Here is a 22,346-nt window from a genome sequence, read left to right as displayed (position 1 = left end):
GATAGCACCTCTGTTATTGCTACATTTCCAACAGACAGCTTTATAATAAAATTAGGTATATAAGTATTTGGCCTTTCTGTGCTTGATTGTTAGTAGTGGTCTGCACCTTGTGGTAAAGCCTCTGTATTTGATTGTAGACTTTGCCAATGATGCGCCTACCTCCTCGAGAGTGTTCTGACCTTTGCTAGATGTTGTGAAGGGTTTTTCTTCACCAAAGAGGGAAGTTCGCTTTACTAGTCTTCAGTGCTCTTCCAGGCCATAGGTGTTGCCTAGCTCGCCAGTGCACTCCTTTCTAAGACTGTACCAAATTGTTGATCTGGCCACTCAAGATTCTGCTGTCTGTCTGATAGACTTGTTTTGTTTTTGAGGTATGACGACGACCTTTTCACCGCTTATTCAGAGTTCTCATGAACAGCTACCAAATGCAAATTCAACACTTGGAATCAACACCAGACCTTTTATCTGCTTAAAGTGTCATGAAATAAAGGTACGGGACACACCTGGCCCCGAAACCGAGTGTCAGTCAAATTCCTTTTGACCCTCTGAAAACGAGGGGCTATGTATAAAAATGGCTGTGACGGTTAATGCGTTGTTTTTGTTAAAAGGAAAAGTAAGCGATTCTGGAGAAAGACTGTTGATATTTAACAAACTGTATAATATAAAGAACACACAAATGTGACACAGGTACCTACTTGTTAAACTAGCCAGTTGGGATTAAACAGGAAAAAGCAATACTGACCTACTGGCTCTTTGAAACATGGCAAATTTTTTTTTTTTTTTTTTTTTAAAACACACACCTGTCAATTTCAAACAGAGAAGCCCCCTCATGCCTTTCAAATCTCGGTTGGAAAGCCTCACCAATGCAGCTCCTCACCCTTGCCTGATCATAGCACTTTTTTTCCTGTTTTTTCTCCCCAGTTTTTGTTCTTCTGACTTTCTCCTCTTTGGCTGATCCTCGGTCATCTCTCCTCCTTGATAATGCGATTATGTTGTGGAATATACGCTACCGTCAGATATTCCTTCAGTGCACTGGCCTGGCTATATATATATATATATATATATATACATATATAAATGAAGTATTGTTGTTACGGGTGCATTTCATTAAAACAACTGCTCTCTAAAAGCCTTCCGGATGCCAGTTAGGGAGAGAGGCCATAGAATTAAAAGGTTTGATTTATAATTGTCATGCCCCCCCACCCCCCTGCTATTTACATCTGTATGTCTGTTTCTAGGTTAGCCTTCCGATGGTTCTGAGGAACTGTTACATGTTGCATCAGTTAGCAATTTACAAAATGAGGAAACAATGAAACTTGTGAAATGCCTTAAAAAGAAAAAAAAAAAAAAAAAAAAAGAAAAAACACTATTTATACATTATCTTCACAGTGACTTCAGCAAGTTGGTAGTATTTCAGAAAACACTCATCTTTTCTATTCTGCTTCTTACTTTTCGTGGTCATGATATAGGAATGTGCAATAAACATGAAAATGTATCAAATTCTGTCCTCGACTCAATCAAAATCAAATACATTTAATGTTGCTAGTACTACTGGAAACTACCTTCTGTTAAATGCTCAATAGACCTTTGGTATTTGCACGTGAAAGAACAAAAAGGGGCGAGTCCTGTGACGTAGATACTATAGCTCAGTAAACACCAGTGATGTTTCATTGTCATCTTAATTCAGCTTGCCATCCAAATGTATACACCAAACCCCACAAGAACTAGATATGCTAGACCCTGATAAAATAGGAGTCCAATTTTTTTTTAGCAAATCATGATGATTCATGACATTCATGAATGTCATGAATCACGTCCTGGAGTGTTGAGCAGGAGGTAAAGTATTCAAAGCATCATAACTGCAGTAACTTTTAGTACAACCTGCCCTGTGGAACCCTGACAGTGTAGTTTCAGTGTTCTCCATTAAGGCATTAGGTTTCTGTTTGATATTTGTCCCATCATAAGGAACATATGCTTGAGTTGCACAGTTGCAATCATGGCTTATTTAGATATACTTATAGTATGTAAGTAAGGGAGACCTAATGGATAGAGATGTCCTGAGCTGGTCATAATCAGGGCCGAACCAAGCATATGCTAATGTATCTGTACCGTCTAAGAAAGTTGATCAAAATCCAATCCTTGATTCACTGTACTCTGTGTTTTATCCACATCAGCCTGCTAGTGGGGCAGCGATGCTGCCAGGCTCTACACTGCGAGCATTTCCCTCCATACGACAGTGAAAATTAAACTGTGTGAATGTGAAAAATGATTTGATTGCACAAGTGACCGATTCTGTTCGGACAACCGAATTGGCAAAATTCACTGAGCTAAAATAGTAACGAATTCCTAATTTCTTCTCTCTCTCTCTCTCGTTAGCAAATATCAGTGTACAAAACATTCAGGTAGCATTTTGTACTAGATGGTTTTGTAAAAGTCCCAACAAATCCAACAGAGTGATTGAGTGATTGATCTCTCTAGATGATTGCGTCACCTCAATTTCAGGAGTCGCATTCTTCTAATTAAACTGACCCTAGTATCATATGAACAATCTAAACATATCACCTTCATAGGGCTTTCAGTATTTTGCTGATGTAGCTTGCAAAAATTAAAGTGTGTCAGATTGAGTAGCTACAGCTGTTATTTGTATGTGTCAGGTGCGATAAAGCGTCTGTGCACGCCACTGCACTTAAGGGACACATTTTCAGCCTTACAATCACAGTAGAGGTGTACTTGCCCTAACCAATGAGTTTTTGCTGACAAGAGGACATTCAAAGCACCGCTTAAAAAGAAATAGTTTGATATTTTGAGAAACCACTCTCACGACTGTACAGTAAATATGAGGCTACAGCCAGCAGCTGGTTCATTTAACTTAGCGTAAAGACTGCAAAAATGAATGAATGAATGAATGAAAACTAGACCGGTTGTGTCCAAAGGTTACAAAAATCAGTTAGCCAACACCTCTGAAGTTCACAATTTACAATGTTATATCTTACATGTTTATTCAGTACAAATTCAAAAGTGTAAAAACGACAAGTTCCAGCTTCATGGGTGGCCAAGAAAAAGTCCGGCATGTTACCAGCCATAAAATGTAAGTTATATATCGTGTTAATTTTGATTTAATTCGAATGTGAGAAAGAAAATTAAATATTCAATAAATTCAAATTCAAAATTCTACTTTTTTTTGTTGATAAGTACAACAGACATTTTTAAGTGGTCTTGTTTGCCTTGTGGTCCAGCAAAGGGCACTCTTAAAATTCAATCAGTTTGACCAATTACATTCCCTACTGACGTATGAGTGAGGTAAGCAAAGCCCTGCTGATTGGATAATTAGGACACCAAATCGAGTACGAGTACTACACCGTAGAAATGTAAGAGGGCACAATTACAAACAAAAACAAGGTTGTTTGCAAAATTTGTAAAAAGCTGATGCCCTTACTTTACAATGACAACAAATCTGAGGACTAACCAGCTAGCTTGCCAGCCAAGTGGCAAAATTTGTCCGAGCTTGGCTAGCTTCATATTTACCATTCGGATATGAGAGTGGACTTTTATCTTCTCATCTAACTCTCAGCAAGAAGGCAAATAAGTGCATATCTCAAAATCACCAACTATTCCTCTAAGCAACCACATAGGTGCTTAAGAGTTACTTGGACCAATTAAACAGCATTTTAACAGAGCAGAGGGGCAATCGGTAGACCAGAAGGACTCTTGGGCTAATAAAAGTTGCATTTGGACCAACCAGATCAACACTTAGGAGACACTTTGACTAACTAGTGATGTACCTGTACAAAGCAGAGGGACAATAGGACCAACTGGGGGGGTAAAGTAGGAGTACTTAGACTTCAGCACTCAGAGAATAAGTGGCAGAGGCAGTAACCCCTCCTGCCCTCTCACTGTGCACACCACTGGAAAGATAGATATTTACCGTGACTAATGATGATTTTCATATTTAGTGACAGACTGATGGAGCGTTTACAGATTCAAGCGGAGCAGTAGGACATTGCTGTCATCTTGAAGGAGATATTCTGCATGTCATTTAGAATATCAATCAGTTAGGATTATCGTTGTCATAATGTCTGTTTTTTCCTCCGTCACTGCACAAAACACTAGGAGTGCTCCAGCCAAATAATCCCTCTGTCAGCGGTCCCAAAAAACAAAAACAAAAAACAAAGCAATTCCCAAAACCGCTTTTACTGATTGCTCTATACACATTAGCATGCATACTGATCACGCACATATATTAACTGTTTTCTGCTGATGATGGCAGATTTTTCTCATACAAGTAGCAGTGCGGAGTAGTGGAGGTTTATTGTGTGTGAATTCTATTTGGTCTCCCCCTGTGACCATGACTTAAAAAAAACAAAAAAAAAAACAGACAGGGCTTTGTTTTCAGCCTTGGTAAATGTGTGTAACAAGTACATACATAACACACAGGTTGCAGTTTCAGTGTAATGGCCCTGGACTCAAGGTTTGTCAACATGAACTGAAAGCCTCCCGCTGCCCTGCATGTAGAAATGCAGGGCAGCAGGAATGCCTCCTGGAAGTTAACTTTAGAGACTCTATATTCAATTTCAGACTTCAATAAAGCCATCAAGAGACCATTTTTTTCATCAGAGTTAATATTACATCTACAAAAATGAGCGTGGTAGGTATCAAGGATTTAAGCAGAAGACTGAGTTCACCCACTGCTTTTTCTCTAATATCCCTCCAGCTTCAGCTTCAGCTCCAGCTCCCATCCAGATCTAAAACCGCTTTCATGTTTGACCCACTTTACAAGACAGAGACAATGACAAAGAGAAGGAGAGACAGAAGAAAAATGATAAAAAAAATAAAATAAAAAAAAAAAAGACACTAGTGGAGAAGGAGAGCGGGAGACAGATTAAGAGGGAGATGCAGAAAATGGGGAAAGGAGAAAAGGACACACACAGGACAAGTGAGTAAAACAGTGGCAGCAGCAGAAAAAAAATGACAAAGGGGGGGGGAAGACAGAGAGAGGTAAACAGACGGCACAGCTAAAAAGGCGCCTAGGAAGGAGGGGGCTGAGTAGGAGGGAGGAGAGAAGCTCTGCTTCTCCTAATAAAGCGAGTGTATGTGAAAGGAGGTGCTGGAAAAAACGTTACACTGAGCAGAGAGCTCTGTTACCAGAGAGAGAGAGAGAGGGGGGAAGAGAGAGAGAGAGACAGAGAGAGGGGGGAAGAGAGAGAGACAGAGAGCAGAGAGAGAGACAGAGAGCAGAGAGAGAGACAGAGCAGAGAGAGAGACAGAGCAGAGAGAGAGACAGAGCAGAGAGAGGGGCAAAGAATAGAAAGAGCATTGTGTTGCTGTTGAGAAAGAACCCATGTCTGCACAAAGAGGTAGGTGTACTTCTATGACTGACTAGCGCACACACACACATACACACACACACACACACACACGCATGCAAACAGGAGAGTAGGAAATCCTTATCACCAAGCTTATCCAGCAGTAGGATGTAGCAGCAGTCTGCACAGTAAATGTTAAGTATCAGGTGAGAGTGTGCTCTCTTCCAGCCGTTTGACTTGCTTGACTGAATATACCAGTGTGGGGCAGGTGTGTGACTTTTCAATATCATATGCCTGAGTGTGTGTGTACGAGCGGCATAAGCAGGTGCTTGTGTGTGTGAGTATTGAATGTGCGCTTTAGCAGGGACTTGACAGAGTCCGTGTGATTATTTCATTGAGGATAAACACAGAGGCACACTTAAACAGAGACACTCTTAAGATCATGTGAGGTTTATGGTAGTTTATCAGGCAAAGTGCATGTGACAGAGAAACTGCTCAACATTATCTGACTGTTTGAATGTATTTACATTTTAAATTTTTTGATTTGGCAGACAATTTTATCCAAAGCGACTTACAAGTGAGGGACAACACTCGAGCTTCAGGATAGTAGGAGACTTTGGAGTAATGACTAAGTCCTAAATCTGTTCAATAAGACAAAGTGCAAGGAGATGAGGTAAAGGAACGACGTTCCTTGGAGCAATTGGGTGATTACTGTTTCAGCGATCATATTTCATTCATATATTTTAAGTCTAACGCATACAATAAGAGCTGAGCTTTCAACTCAACCATATATTAACTGGACCTAAAAAGTTTGTTTTAGGCTGGAATCAAGAATGTTTAAAATTGTATACAAAGTCACATTTGCTAATGTTTGGTGACTGATACCTTAACCTGAAGTTTCACAATAAAAACACTTGGCTTCTGTCAGCTCCAGCAAATGGTGTGGAAGCAGAAAGCTGAAAGAAATCTGGGGAAACTAAGCCTCAACTTTGTAATTTGGGTGATGTGACTGTTTAATATTAACTGAGCCCAATTGTGTGTGCACCTAAAAAGGTTTGTTGTATGATGTTTAGGTATCAGTGAAGTCAAGAATATCTGGACAATCCACAAAATGTATAGAAAAGTCATATTTTGTTATGCTAAGTGAGTGATACCTTATCTAAACTATCAATACAAGGCACTTGGCTCTATGTAGATTAAGGGGTCAGTTCGCCCAAATTACCAAAAAATGTCTTGCATGTAGTATTAATTATATGTGACATTTTATTTTAACATATCTGTCTCTGTCCACTCTAATACAATGGAGGTGAATTTAATTTCATGGTTATTTTCTATGCTGTGGACACCACAAAGGAAATCATTTCACCTCCACTAGTTGGCAAGGAGGCAAATCTCATTGATATCTCAAAACCTGGACAAATTAAAATTTCCTGCATGGCTAAACCCCACTTTTTTTTTGGTTTCGTTTTTGCAGTTTGGGTGACTTGACCCTTGAACATGAACTGAGCCCAGTGTTGTTTGCACCTAAAACATTTGTTGTAGACTACTTAGGTATCAGTGAATACAAGAATCCTTGGACAATCTGATAAGTGTATACAAAGGCCAAATTTGCTTATGTTAAGTGACTGATACATTATCTTAACTGTCAATAACAAGTCACGACTGTGGAAATTAAATTAGGTGTGTGGCTATTATTTCATCCCAGCATTTCAACACGGTTTAGACTAAAACAGCAATAGCTATTTTTTTCCTCTGCTAAAAAATGTCAGAGTAGACCAGCCCAAGGTTAGTGTCATTCTATCCTGCAGGCAAGGTCAGACTGGACTGAACACAAAACGAGGACAGACCACTTCCCTATGGTGAGCAAAAGCGATTCCTGTCTCATCATATGACATATATGCCAGAGGTTCCCTTATTTCAGGAAGTGGTAGACGTTGACTGTGCCGTTTCACAATAGCTCAAACAAGACTATTTTTATATAGCTGCCAAGTCAGTGAAGGACAAACACAAACTTGTCTGATTAATAGGAAAATGCTGAAGCAAGAATCCCACTGACAGTTCAAGGACAGTGTGTTCTGAGGGTCACCAGTGTATGTCTATGGTAATGGTGGATGTGTTTATCCTTTTGGGATGAGTACAGTATGAAGATGTGTGTGAGTGTTTATGCACGAGTGTTAAAATAACATGGTCCATTTACTCCCTAGTACAAGTATTCAATTCTATTCATATCCATCATTGAAAAGTGCTTTAAGTGATATTCAAATTATGTCTTCTATTTATTGGAAAAATAGGTCATGAGATAATGTCTACAGGTTTGACCATGTAAGCAACTCAATAGACATAATTAAGTACAATTTTCAGGAAGTAGTTCCTTACCACAGTATAACTGCATTGTGAGACTTTTGATGTTTAGTCCACAGGATAATACTGTACATTTTACTCCACTACATTTGTTTGACAGCTGTAGTTTGTCATTTTAGGACTACATTCAAAAACAGCAGCTCATAAAATATCACATTTAAAATTTCTAATGTTCCATCGATAATTTTGTCCTCCCGTCGTTCCTTATTTTCTTCTATCTTTCTGACCTTTCATCTGTCATCATTTCTTTCCCTCTTAAGTTGTGCATAAAGCATGGAAATTCGGGTCTGGAACAATGAGCACTTTAACTTTGGATACTTGGTTAAATTGGTTACAGCTGATACTCGCATACATTTATGTCATGTTTCACCATGTTGTTAGGTGAGTTGTGGTGACTACGCGTATATATAAAAACATGTATTACGTCTACAGTGTTCATGTAGATGTGTCCACACACAGACTTATAATTTGTAAGAGCCTAAACACCAGAGCAGCACAGCAAATTTAAGACCTGCCTTACATGGAGGTATTCTCATTCTCCCTTCATTATGACACCACATATTTGATCCTCCAACGGTGTCACCCATTGACTCATCGCTGAATGCAAAAGGAACACCCCTTCACGGGGTTTCACAATATTCTCTCTCTCTCTCACACTGTCTCACACTGTGTCTCTCACACTCTCTCACACTGTGTCTCTCTCTCTCTCTCTCTCGTATTTTAAGTGCGAGTTGTTGATCTTTGTTTTCATAGGTGAATGATTTTTATCTAAACAACACTCAATTTTACAGCAGGCGACAGAAGTTAAATCTCAAGTTGAAGCATTTACTAATGCTTTTTTACTTACTTTGCTTACAAGAAAATCGCTTAAAATTCTTAAAATATTTGCATTAAACTCAAAAAAGCACTCAGAGAGATACACTGAGTAACAGCGGATATTATGTTTTCCATTTCTGTTCCTCGGTGATCTCCTTTTCCCCACCACTCAGTCTTTCTTCACGCTGTAGTCTGAACAACCCTGGCCTCACCTTAACAATACATGTGTGTTTACAGAAGGGTTAGAGATGGAAAGACTGTGGTGCATGTGAGTGGAATTATGTGTCCGTATCGATGTGTATTTGTGTATGTGCAAGTGTGTGTGCCTGTGAACAAAAGATTGCGTTTGTGTGTGAGCATCTGTATGCCCGTGCATGCACTGGGGACAGCTTTGGAAAGTGTGGACAATCGGGTTGGACCTCCCTTCTTCACATGGTTGTTTGAAGGGTATGACTTGGTTTTACGGTTAGGATTAGACTAGATTTGGGATCAGGCATGTTGTAGTTGTGTTTAGGGAATGCATTACGTCAATAAAATTCCTCAAGTACAAATGTACAAACCTGTGTGTTCGTGTGGCCTAAAAGCCTTTGTTGATGTTCCAAGAGCTTCCCTTGATGATTTCATGCATTTAATTTGCCGCTCAGGTAAGCCTTGTTTTCTGTCTCAACGTGTTTGTGGCTATGTGTCTGTATCAGTTTAGTAGGTTACCAGGCACATCGTCATTAGTAAGTGATTACACATGATGAAACAATTGTCTGTAAGCAAATTAAAAAAGGACTTTGGAAACTAAATGTTCCATCTGTTGCTAAACTCTTCACAGAATTGATAGTAACAGGGAGGAAGGGTGGGGTTCAAGTCACGCCAGGGTATCTTTACAGCTCTACTGTAACTACTTCCCTCATAGACTTTGATTATTACGATAAAAAAGAGGAAAAAAAAAAAAAAAGAAGTCAGCTGTCATTAATGGTAAGGCTGGACGTTTCCTTCAACCAGCAGACACGTCACAGATGTTCTCATAGATACATTCTACATGTACTAGACAAACAGCATGTGAATATGTTGTATTACAAGGTGCACACAATATGTAGCAGTTACATATTTAAATTCTTGCCGCATTGCGGCAAAATGTTTGACGAATCCCATACTCCCACTAAAGCAAACGGACAACTGATGCTGGTCTTGTATGGAGGTAGCCCAGACAGTAATGCAGTCAGGGTTAGTGGTTGGACCTCCGCTATGGTTGGCTGTATGAGCTTTGCCACCAATGTGGCAACTTTTATATAGAATCTTAAGACTTTTTTTAAAAAGATGAAAATCAAATTATCTGAACAAAATATTATTAATTGGAAAAGCTTGCGTGACAAAATAATCCCAACTCAAGGTCCACTCGCTAAGATTTTAAGACCTTTCACCCACATGTCACAGTCTTAATTCAGCAAACAGAACTTTGACAGCTTTACTCGAAAAAAAATTCAAAGTATAAATTTGTCAGAGTTTTGTCTGGGAAGTGAGCTGCCTTGAAGTGAAGGTTTTCCATCAGAACGTTCGTTAGTGTAGAAAAGCTTCTGAAATGTCTTAGATGATCGGAAACAATGCATCCTACCTACACAATTACCCAAAAACTTACACTCTTTATTGCAAGTTTTGGCTACAAAAGCTGAAACCAAAATGGAAGTTCCTTAGCAAGATACTGAGACTTAAATACAAGGATGTTTGGGGGGCATATTTGTTTGATTTGCGTATGTCTCAGCCTGACACCAGTCAGCCCTTCTAGCTGCCTCTTGCCTGTCCCAGCTCAGCTACTCCTTGGTTTCCTCTGATTTGCCCAGATTAATTTCAATTATGTGGCAACACTGGAGACGATCAATGAATCAACTAATTAACATTAACATCCTAAGAGTTACCTCAAAAAACACATTTTTTGGTATTTTTATAGGTCTGTGGCTCACATCCGAAGGGGTCCAAGCATCAGAGGGTCAGTCTTGTGAAGGGTCATTTTGTGCCTAAAACAGCCAGAGACCTGTCAAATGCATATTGACATGTCTCTCTCTCTCTTTTATAATTCCAGTTCACACACTTTAGGGCCGGTGGTGCTTCAAAATTGTTTTTTCGTTAACATTTTTGTCCTAGAATTACATTGTGTGATTTATTTAAGGCAATTTAATTTAATAAAAATCAGCAAAGAGATATCAGTCCAACTGCAATTTCCAAAGGAGACATGCAGGATGCTACACTGGAAAAATATAGAAACTGGATGGGAGACAAAATTATGCTCAGTAAGGACAATATACGGTGAATAAATACAAAGCCAGCCCTTATCTAGCAAAAAAAAAAAAAAAAAAATAGCTATGAACTTTGGCTGTTTCCTTGGAAATGAAAACAGTTTTGGTCAAAGAAAATACACGATACTTTCTGGTGGCTCGGTGTGCGTAAGTGTGGGCGCGTGCGTGCGCGCGCGCGTGTTTTCTTAGCGTGGAAGACTGAGTCATACAGCTCCGGCCTTTATTTACCTCAACTGCTGACGGTAACAGGCCTTTGTGGGAAGCAGGCTTTTATTTCTTGTTCCCTCTGTTTGATAAAGTATGATTCGTCCTATCGACAAGAAGCCGCGTTTCGATCCGCTCCCCTTTTCCCCAGATAAAGTTACCGCGTTACGCTGTTGCTGCAAACTCAACACTTCCTCCAACCGTTTCAACTTAAAAGCCCTCTAGCGTTACAATGGACGGAAACGCTTTGTTTATTTATTTTTATTTTCTTAAAAACAGCTTTTGTCGTGAGACATTTGCAGTCATAGCAAATGCAGCAATAACCGGACGAGATTAAAAAGGACGGCAAAAGCAAAGTGGCTACACACACACACACACAGACACACACAGACCCACAGTAACTGAAAGAGGACAATAATACTTTAGATTAGTTATCCAGACCAAAGTGTTGAAAACAGCATGATTGTTGATTTTTTTTTTTTTTTTTTTTAATTAAAGCGGTAGAAATGTAAATTGTGCTTAACTGACATGCACATTATACGACAGGCACCAGGAGTTCATCCACCCTTGTTTTTTCCACGGCCTGTATTTTGGGGGCTGGCCGTTATTCGCTCGTGTCGACCACGACCATTATCTGAGACCCGTCTTTTATTTGCCCACCGGTTTTTATTTTGAGGAAATATGGTAAATGGTAAGTTAACTGCGATATTCTAGTGTATGTTTAAATATAAGCATGTGTGTATTGTCGTGAGTGTAGAGCAAGAGAGGAAAATAAAGGATCTGTGATTGGATCAACAAATTTGCAGGCAGGTCGTGTTGTGGGTCTGCCCACACACTAGCTGTCCAGCAATCCCCACCGCCCCCGAACTAATTAGCACTACTCCCCCCAGCACTAGTCTCTCCCTGTTCATCTGTGGGACGTGTAGGAGGGAGGGGAAGTGGGGACTCCCTTGTTACACTGATTTTCCTTTTTTTTTTTTTTTTTTTTTATTACTGTGATGTCATCTCTGTGACGGATTGGGATCCCCTGCTTTTCTTTGAGGCTGTGTGTGTGTGTGTGTGAGTGCCTGTGTCTCTGTGTGTGTGAGACCCATTTAAGGGATTCACATGCACACAAGAGCGCACTGACACATGCACAAACACACTTTTAGCTGCGTTTCCATAGTGACCCGCTTCGCTGCTCCAGCTTGGGGAGGAAATGCCAAACTCAGTGCCTCAGAGCGGCCCCACCAGAAACACACACACACACACACACACAAACAGAGACACACACACACAAACAGAGACACACACACACACACACACACACACACACACACACACACACACACAGCTCTGTTCGGCTAAGATGGAGGGAAAAAACAAAAAAAACAAAAAAAAAAAAACTCATCTTATCACTCTGTTACCTCCCTTCTGTCCATTCTCTTTTTCCGTTTTCCCATATTTTCCTCCCCCTTCCACACTCCCCTCCCTCCCTCCCTCCCTCACTCTCTCTCTCTCTGTCTCTCTCCCTCCCCCGTCAGTGGTTAAGTTAATTGAAGTAGACAACAGAGGTAAGTGCTCTCTTTTATCAACTCTGTTCACCAACGGATAGCTGCTTTGATGTGCTTTAAGTTTCAGTTTTTCTGTGGTTTCCCACAGTAGACAAAGGTCAGGTTTACTATCACTACCTAGGCCTTGCTGATGCAGCGCTGCAGACACACAGCTGTGTGTGTTTTGTTTTTCTTTGTCCTCAGGATTTGTGTACTGTGCTCCACAGTCAGGTCAGTTTCTACAAAGTGTGTGTTTACTTTGCCAGCTGTCATTTGCACCTAGATCGTGTCTGTCAGTTTACTAGCATTGGTAATAATCAAATGGCCATGTGTGTGTTTGTGTGTTAGTACGAGAGTGAGAGAGAGCGAGAGAGAGAGAGAGCGAGAGCGAGCGAGAACATGCGTGTACTTTACAATTCAAGCTGGTATCTTGTTCATCTGTCTTTTCCATCACAATAGCCTTGTGATTACAGGCAGCCTGCTCCACCCTTTTTTGTCCTTTTATAAAACTGAATATATAATCACGTTATCAAAACAGCATCTGTGTGTACATGTGTGTGTGTATTCGAAATCCTACTAGTAAACAGTGGAAACTCAATGAGGTCTCAGGGGAGGAATGGGGACCTAATAAAGTGGTAGCAGACACAGCAGCCAAATATATTCAGGATTAAAACATTACCCATAACATGATGTTGAAATTATTAATTACTGTTCGCCACCACCGACTCATTGCTACAGTTTTATCATAATAGGTCAACATTTCCACAAGTTATCTTTTTGACAGAGGCCAGCTGCTTTCATGTATTGTATAAACAGCTAAACTGGTTTCCTTTGAATACTTTTTCAAAGTAGAAATCTTGTTGATCATTCGGCTTTAGCAAAAGTGTTGTGGTGTTGTTGGAAGGGAAGACCCTTTCAAAGGGGGTGTGGCTGAAATAACAATGCCCCTAGAATCAATGAACAGCTTTGGCATGAGTTCAGACACAACAAATTAGAAATGTATCTGTTGTCCTTGGTTACAAAATAAAAAACAATTAAACGCTCTGCAATCCCATGCTGTGACATCACTCACATCTGGATTCAAGACTTGGTTAACACACACCCCCTCTCTCTTTACAATATACCCCCCCCTCATCTTCTCCTTTATACCCCTGGCAACCCTTTCACCATTCCTTCCTGTCCAACTGTCTTTCCACCCCCCGCTCTCAGAGATGAAAGAGAAGAACCCCTGGCATACACCTGCGACCATCATCATCACTGTGATCGGTGTCATAGCGATTGTTGCCTTGGTGACGGTAGCAGTTTTGCAGAACAGGCCTCTCCCCCAAAAATACAAGGTATGGTAGAGTAAAAATATTACAGTATTTTAGCCTGCTCCCTGGAGGCACACTGTATTACAGTGGGATCTGAGTCCAAAGTCCACAAGCCAAATACAGTCTCTTGTCAATATGACCTCAACCTGTACTACTGGTTCTAGAAATCCATCACCATATATGGCCACTGGCTGTTGATAAGGATATTAAATCACCTTTCCTTTTCGTCACAAATGCAGGTCCAATTTGAGTCTGATGGCTATTATTCATTATAGTCTATGGTGCTGTTTTACCGAATAGTTTCAGCAACACACTAATACTTTTCTGTTTGCACAGATAAACATACAGTGTCCCTTATATACAGTAGTTCTGGGAAGGTTGTCAATTGGCTATGCAATCATTACTATGACGGAGATTATCCTCCGTCTCATGGTGTATGTCATGCTTTGTGTAGGAGTGACTTCCGCTGCTGCCAAAGACTGAAGTCCAGTGAATCCTCCTATGTTGCAAAAGCACAAACATTCATACACACAACATGACGTACACCACGAGATGGTGTATAATCTCAATCACATTTACACTTAGTGCTCAAACTGTATGTCTGAATTGAAGTCATCCAGAGTCACTGAGCCCTGCACTGGAATTCCTCCTTCTGTCTCCACTACAGTATGGGATTGTGCTGGACGCTGGGTCCTCCCACACAGCTCTCTATATCTATGAGTGGCCAGCAGAGAAAGATAACAACACTGGCAGAGTTGCACAGACACATTCCTGCAAAGTCAAAGGTACAGTGTACTGCAAAATTTGTCACACAGACACACTTAGTCCTCACATTCAATTGCGCAACCTTTAATGCACACTAATGCAAATATTTCCGTGAAGGCAATCATAAGCTTACATGAACGTGTATAATAAGACATACTTTGAGGGGTTAATTATTTTAAATAACGGATTTATTAATGTCAATAGCTCATTCATTCATGCTTCATAGATAAGTAATTAGGCATTAATATAAACAACTTTTGGGTTGCAACGGACAAATGAAATCCAGCATCATTTGCTTTGTCTTCTAATCTAATGGACATTGCAACTAATTATTTTCTGGGTTACCTGAATAATTTTTGGTCTATGAAATGCCAGAAAATTGTGAAAAATGCCCATCGCAACTTCATAGAATCCAAAGTGACGTCCAAAACCATTCAATTCACAAAAGCAGCAAATCCTCACATTGGAGGTGGGGAGAGCCAGAGAATGGTTTTTATTTTAGCTTGAAAAATGATGATCAATTAATCAAATATCAAAATAGTTGCAAATTTAATGTTTTTGTCCCTCCACTAATCAATTCACTGGCTAATAATATCAGCTCTAAACTGTTTAACTTCTGTTTAAGACTTCTGAAGTATCTGAAGCCAAAATCTACTTATTAAAATGAAAAAAAATAAAACTCATTAATATTTACAATTTTAGACCTGATGGATTATTGAATTGGAATAACCCTTTATTAATGATTTACTTACATTTATGGCATCAGATATTATGGCTTATTACACACCCATGATGCTCTACTAATGATTTACTCATTTTGTGATAAGCTCAATAAAAAAAAAGTATTAGTTTCAAAAGTCTGCAGTTGCAAATATTGATAAGTTCTTTATAAATGGATTTTGGTCCAGATGTTCCACAGCTTTTTTACAGAAGATAATCGGTCAAAGGATTCATAATGATTAAAGAGCTAGGTAATAGGACAAAGCAAATTATGCTGGAGATGGATGTAAACCAAACAAATATATTTTCACAATATGGCAACCCAAAGTTTTCCTAAATATGAAGCTAGAGCCAACTGGCAATAAGCCTAGTTTAGTTTAGCTGTTGTTGGCAACCTCACATTGACAACAAGACTCCAGGAAGTTACTGTGCCCTGATTAAACATATGAGATATTGCATGTTAATTAGTGAGCTTTAGGGGTGCTGGTAGGAGTATTTTTTTTCTTTTTTAACCTTTCAGCAGAGCCAAGGTAGCCTTTTCCCCCTGCTTCCTGCCTGTATGCTAAGATAAGCTAATCGCCTGCTGGCTATAGAATCATACACCGTACAGAAATCAGAGTTCTATTGATTTTCTCATCTAACTCTCAGCAAGAGAGCAAATGTTTGTTTCTCCTTTATATGCAGAACTAATCCTTTAACGTATTTATTAATCATTAAAAGAAAACATTTGTTACAACAATATATAAAGTCAAGTTCCATTTAGTTCTGGAACCAGTATGACAATCCAAATGTGTCCGTCTTAAGTACCTCAGCCAAAGAGGAAGCTTCTAATGCACCCAATTGTTTTTGCTGATTTACTGAAGCACACTAGATAACAGACAGGCCAGTGAAACTGACTGCTGCTATTAGCGTCTCTTCTGTCAGCTCATTTAACTACTGCCTTTTATCTAACAAAAGCACCGTTGGTGTGTGATGGCCTCCTTCGTCATTTAATTTACATCAGTTATCAAAGCTTAAAGTACAACGCTTTCCTGGGCATCAGACAGTGGACTCCCGCAGACAACAGGATAAACACACTTTTTTGAGTAAGGTTTGCTTTAAACTACGGTGCCCGGCTATTTAACTTAGCCTTGCCTTTAAAAAAAAAAAAAAAAAAAAAAGAAACTATATTTGTGAGCTGTTTTTAAAGATTTATGTCTTCAATAGCCACCAGTCTTGGGGATGAGTGCCCAAGACAGGGTATAAGAAGGTAATGTGAGACAAACTAAAGCAATGCTGGTTTTCATGGGGTTTGTGAACAGCAAGAAAAACATAAAATCACACTAGTTATATCCAAAACTCCATTAGAGCCATTTCAGGATTAAGTACTTGCTTAAGGGAAGGCACATCAGGCATGCTTACTGGAGAGCAAATATCTCGATAACGTCTTCACCAAGCTCTCTTTCCTTGCCAGTTCATGAATTTCTACAGATAACCTTCAATTCCCAAGCAGGCTAGCATATCTGAACCCAATTGTCTCACCAGGTTTTATTGTCACTAGATTTAGGCTGAAGGACTTCACCCTCTTGTTGACATTTTGTTTTTCTTGCAGGTCCAGGTATCTCCAGCTATGCATCTGCTCCCTGGAATGCAGGTCAGTCTCTGAGAGATTGCATGCAGGAGGCCAAGGAGCGAATCCCTGAAAAAAGACACCAGGAGACCCCCCTTTATCTGGGGGCTACTGCGGGAATGAGACTGCTCGAGTACGGTACACATCTACACACACATCCCCATAATCAGACATAAAACATGAATTCAAAACCACAAACCACAAAAGGCCTTTTCATTCCGACACTAGTGTGACCATATCCCAAGTCTCAGCTCTGTAACTGTTTTTGCATTTTGCAGTGCTGCTATCCATAGCATTTTCCATCCGCCTATTTTGTGATTTATCTCTACATGAACTTTGCTAACAGAGCAGCGAATGTGTTACTGTCAAATCCATTATATACAACTCAGTCTATTTATTATTTATGCACTGCTGTACTGATCTGAATTATGGATTTGAATCAATCTAATGAATTTATGTTGTGTGTGCATGCAGTATGGAGAACATCTCAGCGTCAGCCAGGGTCTTTCAGGCTGTGGAGGAAACCCTGCAAAAGTCCCCCTTTTCCTTTCAGGGAGCAAAAATCCTGAGTGGCCAGGAAGAGGGTGCCTTCGGCTGGGTCACAGTCAACTACTTGGATGATCGACTCAAACAGGTTTGTACACATACAGAATGTATGCAAGTTTTTTAGATGTGCTTTGTGTGTGTGTGTCAGTGTGCACCTGCCGCAAACTGACTTCAATGCCTTTTTGTCTCTGTACAGGGCTTGGAAACCACAGGTGCTCTCGACCTTGGCGGCGCCTCCACACAGATTAGTTTTGTATCCGATAGTTATGATGGCTCGGAGTCACCAAACAACGCCGTGACCTTCAGACTGTATGGAAATGACTATAACCTGTATACTCACAGCTTCCTGTGTTACGGGAAAGACCAAGCACTGCGAAAGACACTGGCACAACAGACTCAGGTAGACTTCTGACTTAGGTTTCTCTGTTAACATTAATGTAGATCTAAATCAAATCTGAGATGATTCAAGGCTTATACGCGAGACAAAATATGCAACAATACGGACATTAAATTCAATTGGCTTCCTCTCTCTGTCTATTACACCTCTTTATCTCACTCTCTCTCCTAGTCAGGTCCAGGAACAATATTTGATCCTTGTTTCCACCCTGGCTACAATGAGACAAAGAACTACTCAACCCTCTATGACAGCCCCTGTGTGTCACACAGGAAACACCAGGGAGCTCCTGCAACCTTTACTCATGCGGGGAAAGGAAACTTCCTACAATGCAAGGAAGTCGTCAAAAATGTCTTCAACTTTACACACTGCAAATACAGTCAGTGCTCTTTCAATGGGATCTTCCAGCCAGTCTTGCAGGGGCAGTTTGGGGTAGGGTAACACAGTTGTCAATGTTTATTCATCAGAATATATCAGTGACCAATGAGACGCTGCGTTTTGTTAACATACAGATCTATGTGCTGTAATCTTTAATAGTCATAGTCCGCTGCGTAACTTCTGATTTTGAGCATGACTTTTCTTTCTGATCAGCGATAGAGGAAGTAGCGATTACTGGCTATTCACTTATAATGTTCCTGATGTGCGTCAGAATACACAAACTCCTTAGAATTCACTGGCATTGCTTTAAGTCTCAATTGACTCAAATTACAAGCAAAAATCAGTGAGTCACTGAGGCCAGAAAAACGCTTACGAGTCCAATAATGAAAATTGATCTTATTGGTATTTATAAACTGATTACTTCATTTGCTAAAGATACCAGGACTAGTTCATTTCCTTTTGCCCTCATTTCCCCCTCTCCCCCTCCCTCTCTCATTGTAGGCTTTCTCTGCTTACTACTTTGTGATGAACTTCCTCAATCTGACTGACACATCCATGCCTCTGGAAGATGTCATAGAAAAGCTAAAAGTATACTGCGCTATCCCTTGGGATCAGGTTGGGTCATATTTATGCATCAGTTACACACAGAGAAACAAATGTCCTGCCACATTTATCTGCTTTCATTTCTTATCTATGTCCTCCAGACTACCTATACTAAACATTAATGGTATCACTGCATTTGAACTGCTTGAACAGATAAAGCGGCAGCATCCAAATGTAAAACTAAAGTACCTGGCTGAATACTGTTTCTCTGGCACGTACATCCTCACCCTGCTGACAGAAGGATACAACTTCACCTCAGAGAACTACTCCAACATAAAATTCATCAAGAAGGTCAGTAGATCACAGCTCACTCCTTTCCTATCTTACATCAACACTCTGTTTTTGTGTCCTTGTACTTATATCTTTGTGATGACCCCTGAGTTTTAGACCTTGAGAGTGAGAAAAAAAAAAAAAAAAAACAACCTTACTCACAACAACCTTACCAGACAATGTTAAACAATTTCAAAACACCTGATTACATGTTTCCTCACTTCAGTCAAAAAACACACGTCAGGAAACTGACCATTATATTAAGTGATTATACAGTTAGATTTAGCATAAAAGGCTCTGGAGGGAGCTCTCAAAAAATCCAAACGATAACAAGGATTCAGCTGAGAGAACTAATTCCCAAAAACAAATCATTGTTCCTTGCTTTAAAAATAAATAAATAAAAACAAAACAAAACTCAGAGCCAATGACTTACACCATCCAAAAATCACCACAACAAACATGTTTCAGTTGGATGCCAGCAAAGCCCATCTCATCTGAACTAACCCTCATAGACAACCTTCTGGTTAATCTCAGATTAGCAAACAATAAAAAGTACCTACTAACAGTAAATACAGAACAAGGGAAATGAGATACACTGAATGTACCTAACCTATGTGAAGCAACAGTCCTGTTGCAACTTCCCTTGAATGTTAGAAGAACCGTCCTCATCTGAGATGTAACTTACTTAGTATACTGAGTAAAATGGACTAAATGAATTTATTTGCTCTATATGGGGCTTTTCTACCTTAGCGGACAAAGCACTTCATTTAGCCTCTCATTTACCCACTCAAACACACACACACACACACACACACACACACAAACACACAAACATGCATGTCCTAACCCTCAGGGTTTAGCATCCTGCTCAAGGACACAGCAGCAGCCAGGGCCTGAACTATCAACCATGTGACAAAGAAAAGCATCAAATCATCACAGTCGAGAAGCTACGAGCAGCAAATGTGTGAACAACTAATCGGTTAACCGTTGCAGCTCTGGTAAGCTAGGCAACCAACTTACAATATGCTAGCGACCGGAAATGCAGTGAGCCAGCACAGTAGGAAACACCCCCCCGCCAAAAATGCCAACACCGTCAGGGGAAAATATCACCACGGCCAAACAACCAACGGGAAGTCAGCTCGTCTGCCGCAATAAATTATTTTTCACCACCGACGCAAATACACGTGATTTAACAGGATGACTTTGAAGCAAACTCGTAGCGGCACAGTATCACCAATGAGCGTGTGGAGGCAATAGATAGAACCAATTCAAGCTATTCCAAGCTAAATAGTAACAGCGGTACAGCCTCGTAGCCAGTTTACAAGCATTACCGAGCAAAAACAAACAAACAAACAAACAAACAAACAAAAACACATCACTAGCAATGAACGAAAGCACAAGCAGCACAGGAGCAGGTACTTACCTTTGACCCAGGATCAATGGCGGGTGGAGATCAGGTGAGTGGCTCTCCAACAAGTTTTCGACTGAAGCGACACGATAAAGTCGGTAAATTAGCCGGGGGCAGCAGGCAGCGTTGGCCCCACTGCGTCGGCAGAGTACCCTCCAGAGCAGCGACGCGCACCTGCAAGAATATGATTGGACCTTAATAGTCAGGTGGTAGCGAAGCAGCTGAAAGTGGGCCCGTGATAGTGTCTTTACGGAGGACCACGAGGTCACGTAAAATTGCTATAAAGCGTCGCGTTAACTGATTTGTAATTGGACAAAAAAGGAAGGGAATTCAGTTCTCTTAAAATATATGTGCCCTGCACAACAGGAATTGAGAATTTGGTTGGATGATTAAAATATAACTCAGACCTGGCCTTCACCGTAGTTTACAACGCAATAAGTTCTTCTGTCAAATGAACTTGAAGTAACCCAGTGGAAAAGAAAGAAAATTCTCCATTCAGATTTCCGCTTAAGAAAAAATATCAATATTCATGTCGGTAGAAGTGTGTATCCGCCATTAAATCCATATAAGTGAGCACTATTTGTGCAAATGTTACATCAGATTAAAGACAATTTAACTCTCTCATGGTTAGTAAGTAGGATATTTCTTTTGAAATGCTGTGTGGGTAAAAACATCTTTGCATGGAGTTCCAAATCGGTTACAAAACAGTCATAAAGCATCTTGGTAAGCATTCACGACAGCTTCATTGCTTCTTGACGTACACCCTCCAAGTCGCTGAACTCTACCGGAGGAATGAAGACCATTCTTCCAAAATGCATTCCTTCATTTGGTGTTTTGGTGGTCTGTTGGTCCAAAACCCTCCCAGAGGTTTTCAGCTGGGTTGAGTTCTGGTGACTATAAGGTGATAGCATTTGATTCATTTGATGATTTTTTCCACTCATCAAAGCAACTATCAGCACAATCAGTGAGCCCTCGTGTGCATGGAAGCATGAGTGTTCTTTATGGTTCTCCACTTATTTATTAGTTCTCTCCTTTAATTTTGTCCCCTGTCTGTATTCAGGTACAGTATGAATACTTCTAAGCTGTACTGGCCTGTAGTACATCGGTGAATGACAGTGGTGATAGTTTTCCCTCTTCTTGTGTTGTGTTCAGATAAAAGGCAGTGACGCAGGCTGGACGCTGGGCTACATGTTGAACCTGACCAACATGATTCCCGCCGAGGCTCCCGACTCTCCCCTTCTGCCCCATGCCGGCTACGTCTCCATCATCACCATCATCGCAATACTGCTCATCGTCCTCTTCATCCTCAGCTTGCGCCCTCTCTGGCCCTCTTGCTCCAAACAGCCACAGATCATATAAAAAACGAGGGGGCGCGCGCACACACACACACACACACACGCACACGCACACACACACATACACATGCCAACACATTATGTATGTATGAGTGATGGTAATGGAGGGAACGTGTGTGAGGGTTTGTGAGTGTGCTGGTGTGGGCTATTTTACCAGTTTGTGAATAAGTCGACTTTACACTTTCCAGCCTTGTTGAGGATGTCGAAGGTGAACTTCTGCTGCACAGCAGCAATCCTGCAGCTCATACAGACTCAAGGACATTTCAGAAGGAAAAAAAATATTTCTCTCACTGATGAGTGAGTTCTGCTTTCCTGTTTGAAGGACATTTGCTGTGTTTGTGTGTGAGTGTGTAATTTGAGATTGAATGTGTTCATTTGAATGCGTGGTTGAATGTGTGTGTGTACCCACCGTCTGCATGTATGTGTCTTGAAATATGAGAATATAACAATGTATAAATAAAATAACCCAAGTTTATATAAAATGTTTGAC

General features: G+C 40.4%; 1 protein-coding gene and 1 long non-coding RNA gene across 6 annotated transcripts in view; one reads left to right on the top strand and one right to left on the bottom strand.

Annotated features, from left to right (window-relative positions):
* LOC120794672 overlaps positions 1-20,587 on the bottom strand; it is a 31,430-nt gene extending 10,843 nt beyond the window's left edge. For both annotated transcript variants that reach the window (XR_005708150.1, XR_005708151.1), the window contains exon 1: positions 20,517-20,587. This is a non-coding gene — a long non-coding RNA (uncharacterized LOC120794672). The remainder of the gene's footprint in view (positions 1-20,516) is intronic.
* On the top strand, positions 5,236-22,321 carry entpd1 (ectonucleoside triphosphate diphosphohydrolase 1). 4 transcript variants are annotated; one of them, XM_040135919.1, is made up of 11 exons: positions 5,236-5,351; positions 12,466-12,516; positions 13,705-13,832; positions 14,476-14,593; positions 16,885-17,035; positions 17,377-17,536; positions 17,645-17,848; positions 18,017-18,274; positions 18,722-18,835; positions 18,977-19,114; positions 21,654-22,321. In XM_040135919.1, the coding sequence occupies exons 1-11, from the start codon at positions 5,336-5,338 to the stop codon at positions 21,858-21,860; spliced, it is 1,545 nt and encodes a 514-aa protein (XP_039991853.1). In that variant the 5' UTR covers positions 5,236-5,335; the 3' UTR covers positions 21,861-22,321. The 4 variants fall into 4 exon arrangements, with proteins under 4 accessions (XP_039991853.1, XP_039991854.1, XP_039991855.1 ...); XM_040135920.1 differs by lacking the exon at positions 12,466-12,516; XM_040135921.1 differs by lacking the exons at positions 5,236-5,351; positions 12,466-12,516 and adding an exon at positions 12,529-12,726.
* The last annotated feature ends 25 nt before the right edge of the window (positions 22,322-22,346 follow it).

The sequence above is a fragment of the Xiphias gladius genome, chromosome 9 (genome assembly GCF_016859285.1).
Source record: "Xiphias gladius isolate SHS-SW01 ecotype Sanya breed wild chromosome 9, ASM1685928v1, whole genome shotgun sequence".
NCBI classification, from domain to species: Eukaryota; Metazoa; Chordata; class Actinopteri; order Istiophoriformes; family Xiphiidae; genus Xiphias; species Xiphias gladius.
Note: the sequence above shows the minus strand (reverse complement) of the source record. Positions and strands in the feature narration are given on the sequence as shown.